This window comes from Triticum dicoccoides, chromosome 4A, assembly GCF_002162155.2.
Source record: "Triticum dicoccoides isolate Atlit2015 ecotype Zavitan chromosome 4A, WEW_v2.0, whole genome shotgun sequence".
In the NCBI taxonomy this organism is placed as follows: Eukaryota; Viridiplantae; Streptophyta; class Magnoliopsida; order Poales; family Poaceae; genus Triticum; species Triticum dicoccoides.
Genome location: NC_041386.1, coordinates 39,196,416 through 39,203,383, shown reverse-complemented (window position 1 = coordinate 39,203,383; position 6,968 = coordinate 39,196,416). Strand labels below are relative to the sequence as shown.

At 46.8% G+C, this 6,968-nt stretch overlaps 1 protein-coding gene across 3 annotated transcripts; it reads right to left on the bottom strand.

Annotated features, from left to right (window-relative positions):
• Nucleotides 1-1,577: 1,577 nt before the first annotated feature.
• Nucleotides 1,578-6,927, bottom strand: LOC119284845 (BTB/POZ domain-containing protein NPY4-like). 3 transcript variants are annotated; one of them, XM_037564013.1, is made up of 5 exons: nt 6,729-6,927; nt 5,346-6,126; nt 4,166-4,235; nt 2,636-3,793; nt 1,578-2,382 (listed from the first exon to the last, which is right to left on the bottom strand). In XM_037564013.1, the coding sequence occupies exons 2-5, from the start codon at nt 5,405-5,407 to the stop codon at nt 1,852-1,854; spliced, it is 1,821 nt and encodes a 606-aa protein (XP_037419910.1). In that variant the 5' UTR covers nt 5,408-6,126; nt 6,729-6,927; the 3' UTR covers nt 1,578-1,851. The 3 variants fall into 3 exon arrangements, with proteins under 3 accessions (XP_037419910.1, XP_037419908.1, XP_037419909.1); XM_037564011.1 differs by having other exon boundaries at nt 6,611-6,826; XM_037564012.1 differs by lacking the exon at nt 6,729-6,927 and adding an exon at nt 6,236-6,530.
• Nucleotides 6,928-6,968: the final 41 nt, after the last annotated feature.

Genomic DNA, 6,968 nt, shown 5'->3' with positions numbered 1-6,968 from the left:
AAAGAACTCTACAAATGGCGGACACTGTTTGGTGGCATGGGATTTCGTCACTCTTCCAAAAATTAATGGCGGGCTTGGCCTCAGAAATTTAAAGGAGCATAACATGGCAATGATCTGCAAGCTCACTTCTAATATTTTGCAAGGTCACGGAGCTCCATGCTATGAATGGTTCGTCAAAAGATACTGCAGCAACACACTTCCGGGCCGTCTACGGAGTGGGGACACTCCCATTTGGCGATGCCTGCAATCAACCATTCAACTTGTTATACAATCTACCAGGTGCGTTTTGGGTAACGGATCTAGAATCTCTTTTTGGAAGGATTCGTGGCTTGCTTGCGGAAGACTTGAATTCTCCTTCCCAGTACTTTTCTCGTTTGCCCAAAACAAGAGCCGCTCGGTTGCATCTCAGTTCAATGCTGGAGTTTGGGACATCAAACTACATCCGAACCTCACTGTCGTAGCCAACAGAGAATTGCAAGCTCTAAATGACATCTTGACCGACATCCAACCTGTGGAGGACCATGCAGATTCCCGGAAGCCAATCTGTTTGTACAACAAGCCTAGAACACATTTCTTCTATGAGATGCTCACGTTTAAAGGAGTTCAGTGCCCTTTGAAAGACAAGATCTGGGACAATCTTATTCCGAATAAATATAGAGTTTTCCTCTGGTTAGCGATCCGTGGCCGAGTGAACACAAGGGACAATATGCTGAAGAAACACTGGAAGATCACAACTCATAATGGTTGCGATTGGTGCCCCGCATCAGAAACCATACATCATCTTATTCTGCGATGCCGGTTAGCAGATGCAGTTTGGCAAAGGATCGGCCTGCAAGGTATCGCCAATGCTTGCCCGGACCTACAAACCTTCTTTTTTATCAGCGGAGGCCATGGCTACGTACGGCAAGCTTTGACACATTCTCTTTTACGGCGATTGCAGTTGCTCTCTGGACAGCCCGGATTGCTCTTGTCTTCAGGACAGAGACATGGACTGCATCTCGGGCTTTTAATGAGATTCATCAGCTTCTTCATCTCTGGAAGCATAGAGCCCGACGCGATCAAGATTTAGCTACTTTGTGTAATTATGCTGCTCTTTTTCTCTAAGCCTAATTCCCTCTATTTTCAGGCTTGGTGGTGGCCTGCTGCACATGCTGTGTTGTGCCCGCACCACCTTCATGTAATATGACTCCTGGTATCCGGGTTTTTTGCCCCGTTTTGAATGCATAAGGTAGATCATGATCTACCTTCTCTTTCAAAAAAAAACAAATGTACAACTACAGGATAAAAAGTGGAATTCACTCTAGATCAAGAAATGGTCCAATTTTTTGTTAGAAATTTGCATGCTAGTCCTTTGCGTTTGTGATACCACATTTTTGTTACGTTTGACAACCCTACTAATTTCTTAGAGTGATACGTTTTGCCGATGCTTCGCTGGGTTCGGTTAGATTACAGTACCTTACTGATCCTTTATTTTGTCTCTAACCCAAACCTGCTAATCTGCAATTCTTAGCTCAGGATATCACATCCAGAACCCTGGTAGTGATCTAAAATCACGTCGTCGCTGTGGCCAGAGCAACTTAAGGTCCAAACACATCAGGCTTCTTATAACTACCAGGAGTGAGTGAACGGCATAAAACCTCACAGTAGCACCAAAGGTCTCACAGGTTCCATGGCAAAGCCTACATGCTAAACAACAAGATCCCCCTAAAAGCAGACCTGACATTATAACATCCCTACAGACTTGTAAAAAACATTAGTTCTTGCTTCTATGCAACATTCATAAAGAAGAAGAGACAGCAGCAGCAGCAGCTAAAACCCCAGCACCACTCTTTTGATGAGATGCAGGGAGGGCTAGGCAGCAGCCGACGGCTTGGTGCTCCTGGATGGAGTCCTCTTGGGATGGTCCTGGCTCCGCAAGATGGCGCTGTCCGACGAGTCCGAGCTGCTTCGCTCCCCGGTCAGCGCCTTGCTCGACAGCATCTTCCCCAGCACCTTCTTCGGCGTCGCGCCGCCCTTGGCCTTGCCGTTGGTGGTGCTCTTGCTGCTGCCGTGGCTCTTCTCGGCGCTGTGGCATTTCTCCAGCTTCGTGGTCTTTGATGAAAGGCTGAGGTCCTCCACCGCTATGACTCCATCCCACTCGTCTTCAGTGTTGGTTGTGGCGCCTGACCTTGAGCTCTCGTAGGAGCCGATGCAGATGCTGTCAGCTCGGACGGTTGCCGCCGCGGATGCCCTTGTCTGCTCGTGGTACAGCACCTGAACCACGGTTCTCAGAGGGAGGCGCTCGTTCTGGACGGCGTGAGCGCATGCTTCTGGCGACAACTTCTTGCAGTCCATGAGGCAGCACAGCTTCTTCTTGTCGCTCTTGCTTAGGCTTGGGTGCTCCTGCTCAAAATTTCAGAGAAGAAAATGTAAAGCGTTTATCAAACGAATATAGAACCATAAGGAATGAGAAATCTATATGCATCTATATATATACATAGATATTGGTTGCGATGACAGGAAAGAATGCAAAAACATTTCATAAACAAAAACAAAAACAGCAACAATTCAGATACATTAGGAATATATTTGGAAGTATGCACAAGAAAGTGATTTAGTAGGCAATGTACATGCAGATGATGAGTTATAAGAGTACCTTCATATACATGTCAATGGCGCGATATATCCCATCATGGAAAGGCCTTGAATTGCCTGAAATTGCCTCAGCAAGATTGATGAACTTCAAAACAGGGGTATTTGGGTCCTTTGCAACCTCGGTGAGATAACCATCAACGATTTTTGCTACTGTGATCATAGATGCACTAGGTGCTTGCACGTGACCGTTCACCTCAGCATTATGTTTCTGAGCATTTTTGCTATCTTGCCTCACATACTCTTCGACGATACTAAGGATCATGTCAATGTCATAACCAGTTGTCTCCCCATCGACTGTAGGAATAAGAAGATCAGACACGGACGCTTCATCCAGCTGCCGTCCAATTCTCTTCACGAGCTCTTTCCTGCACATCTCTCCACATTTAAGCAGATTGGTTGCCCTCAGTAGCTTTAGCAGGAAGCTGCATGAGATTGAGCCTTTCTCTGATGGTAACAAGCATGTGATGGTAACTAGCATCGCTCGGACCTTTCCATCACCATGGATCATTGAAACCTTGCTTAGTGAGGGGAGCTTCTTGTATGTGTAGGCTTTGATTGCCTCACCAACAGCGTCCTTGGGCACTATGCCCATTGTTTTGATAGCTGATATGACTTGCTTGTAGGAATCGATGTCGAGATCCGTGAGATCCTCGACCCACCAATCCTTAGGCACAGCCGGCTGCTTCTTGACTCCATTCCATTGCATATCAAGGTCATTCTCAGCTGAGAGCTTCTTGCGATTGTACGTGTATGACCATTCAACCTTGGAGGTGTCAACATTGGCTTTTGAAGCAATAGAATCAATGCAGTGGCTAACCAGCTTAAGATCCTCTGACCATGGTAAATGAGCTTTTGTTGTCCCAAGGACAATAATGGAATCTTTCCAACTCCTGAATATGCTTGAGCTGAGGAAGACATCAATCTTGTAGATCAGATTACCCTTGTCGACAGTTTCATTCATCTCCAAGTACTCCGCAGCGCAGCGGGCAGCAACGACATTATACGCATTGAGTGTGACAACCATGCCATAGCAGAACTTGGCACATATCTCAAAAGCCTTTGGGCCACCAGGAATGTCATGGATGTGGATATCGATATTTTCATCACCAGTAGTTGGGATCAACTTCTGAAAGCGAGCACACTTGGATAGAAGTGGAAACTGCATGGACGGATGAAGTAAAAATCAGGAAAATATAACTGCTCATTCCGTTAGAAAATATAACAGTGCATTCGATAAAGAAGAAAAATATATAACAATGTCATCTCTGCAATGGATCAATGAATTGTGTGAACTCCATACCATAAATTAATAGACTAACTTGAGTGAAACCACAAGGGCTAATAATATGAGATAAAAAGAACATGGTACAAGGGTTTTTCGACATGGAAATGGGAGAATAAGTTGCTAACCAAAAGTAAACAAAAAAGACATGAGGCCATGATCTTCTGAAGTACGACTAATTTTTACTAACATAGATCTTATGAAAGCAGTCTACAGCAAAAAGTAAATGAAGAGAACTGAATTGTTTACCTTGTGAAGGTAAAACTTTGTGTTCCCTAGACGAACAGTGATATCACTCACCAATTCAGTTTCCACAATTCTGCAAAAACAAACAATTCTCATAAGAGAAATAAAAAAAGAACAGGCAACAGCAATCATGTTATATCTTTCTTTTTTTTGGTAATCATTTGATAAATTGGAAGGACAAGACAGTATTTTGTTCAAATATTTTTGTTGTTGTTGCTATGAGTGGATAACAGATTTGTCTATTTAGCATGAGACCATTTAAAGAGATGGGGAATGCACAATGAAAAATCATGAATGTTACACGAGAAATAACCTTGCACATTTAGAATCTAAAAAGTAAAAAAAAACTCAAAAGCAGTATCCAATTAAATATTTTTGTAAAAAAGAAATGAACTTACATGTAGTACGAACTAATATTTAGCAATTCAAATATAACTGGAAAGATCGTCAAAAACTTCAAATGAGGCACCATTTTAAAATCACTTCCAAGTTCTCAACTCAGAATCCCTTTAGGCACTTGGATATCCAAGAGTACGGTTATCTTTAGGGGACTTTTTCAATCATGCAGCTATATCATTAGTTCTTTAGAAAGATCCGACAAATAACGGCCATTCCGCTCTAACCAAGGCTGAAGTAGACGACATTAAACTTGGAGCAGTTAACATCATACAAAAGGCTCCCCGGAAAAAGGAAATCATACTAAAGGTACTTGTGTGGATCCCAGGAACAAAACATGCACATATCCTGGATACGATAGGGTATATTACCCACAAGACATTTGACAATGAGAGGATATAAAAGAAAGTGGTAGTCCCACGGTTTGAACTTTGACCCTTAAGGATCTGAGAAGCTGGGGAAATATAATACTCACATGTACTACAAAACTAAACAAGAGACCACAGTTGTTTATGCTGGTTGTCCGTTATTAGCATTTTGTTATGGTCCCTCTATATGACTGGAGTAATTCATATGCTAAAGCTCGACAGAAGTTTCAGAGATGCAGAAATGAAGAGAACTGACACAAAAACCGGTTCTTGTTGGGATCATGTATTAATAATACCTAAAACCAATAAGCGGTGAGATGGTTGTATGCTGATCCAGAGGTAGCAAGCAAGCAAACAGAAACAATGCACAGGAACAAGGTGAATGAACATGCAAGGGGAGGGATGAATGGATCACTCACCTGACTTCGCTCCCATCGTCCTGAAAGGTGTCCGGGTTCGATCCAAGCTTCATGAACTTCATCTTGACAGAAGCAGAGGTTCAAAGCACGAACAAAATATGCAGCTTCTCACTCCCCCAGGCCAACAATGCGCTCACACACAGAGCAGAGCAGAGCAGACCACCACCGCAGGAGGAGGAAGAAGAAGACGACTTGTGTGCTATGCTAACCCATCATACTACTTGTCCGGGGAAGGAACATCAACGGCTCCAGAGTCCAGACGGCAAAGAAACAGCAAGTACAAGGAACAGAAGCAACTTGGGTAGGCCGGTGGGGCGGGGAGGGGGGCGGCGGGAGGGAGACGGAATATGGCAACGTGCCCGGCCCGGCGCCCGTACAACGGAAACAATAGCGGCAGCGGCAGGATCGGTCCTTGAGGGAGGCACACTCCACCCTACTTATGCGGGGCGGTGTTGCGGGCGGCGAGGAGCACAAGCGCCTCAGGGGGAGTAAACAATGGCGGGGAGGGGCGGACACCCACAAAGCACAAAGCTGACACAGCCCCACCTCCTCCTCCTCCTCCTCCTCCTCCTCCCCTGCCGCTGTCTATTTCTTAATCCGCCTGTCCGTCCTTCTTGATCCCGGCGGGTTGAGATCTTCCGCAATAAATTTCCCTTCCCCCGCCACAGCACCGGTAAACCGAGAAGGAGAGAAAGAATCACGCAGGCAGGATCTTGTGTCCAACGCCCGCGCCTAGCATAAACAACCGGTCCACATTCCTCCTCCCAGACCCTACAAATCTCTGCACAAACAACGGGGAAAACAGAGTTAGCCGAGATTTTTTTAAACGAGTTGATCGACACGGCGCATCTTTCTCTAGTGCAAATGGGGAGGCAACGGGGAGACCGGACCGGCGACCACTTGCTCGCTCCGGTCTGCGCTCGTGCTTGCGCGGGGAGGAATCTTGTAGCAAGATCTCGCAGCCTTGTGCCGGGACGAAGAGAGATACTCCTACTTATATTACGCGAGAGGGAGGGGGATAACGGAATTTGATTGATTAAAAACCCGTTGAGCCCACAGGAATTGCAGCCGCAATGTGACGGCCACGAGGGAGCATGTGGAGGGAGGGAGGCGTCGAGATTTATAGCGAGGCGAGCCACGAGGATGGCAACAAAACAAAACCAACCCAACCCAACAAAGCGCGCAAGAACAAACGGAAAGCGGGCGGATTAGGGCGGGCTATGACCGGAGAAAGAGGAACAGTGCGAGGACGGAGGCAGACCCACCTCCCCCAAGAAAAAGACGGACGGAGCCGGCCCCAAGAACTGCTCGCCGCCAACAGCAAGTGCCCTGCCCTGCAAGCGTGGGAGCGGGAGAAAGGCGGAGGAGGGCGTGGCGATTAACCTCGGGCGAGAGGGTGGTGACCTTGCAAGCTAGCTTGCCTGCTTGCTTGCAGGCGGTGGCCGCCGTGAACTGCACGCACGCCCCGAGGAGCGAGCGAGGAGCGAGGCGGCCCGGCGTGCCTCCTCAAGTACCCGCAGCAGAGAGACAGCGCCACCACCACCACCACCCCCGCTCTCTCTTTTTCCTCGCAATGCACTGTGAAACGGAGCGATATGCAACAGGGAAAGCGAAAGCGGGGAG

Excerpts from the sequence above, each read along its gene's own strand:
- LOC119284845 (XM_037564013.1), bottom strand. The coding sequence starts at position 5,407 with ATGAAGTTCATGAAGCTTGGATCGAACCCGGACACCTTTCAGGACGAT. Across the intron at positions 4,236-5,345 it reads GACGATGGGAGCGAAGTCAG|AATTGTGGAAACTGAATTGG; the intron begins GTGAGTGATCCA and ends TTGTTTTTGCAG. Across the intron at positions 2,383-2,635 it reads CCATTGACATGTATATGAAG|GAGCACCCAAGCCTAAGCAA; the intron begins GTACTCTTATAA and ends AATTTTGAGCAG.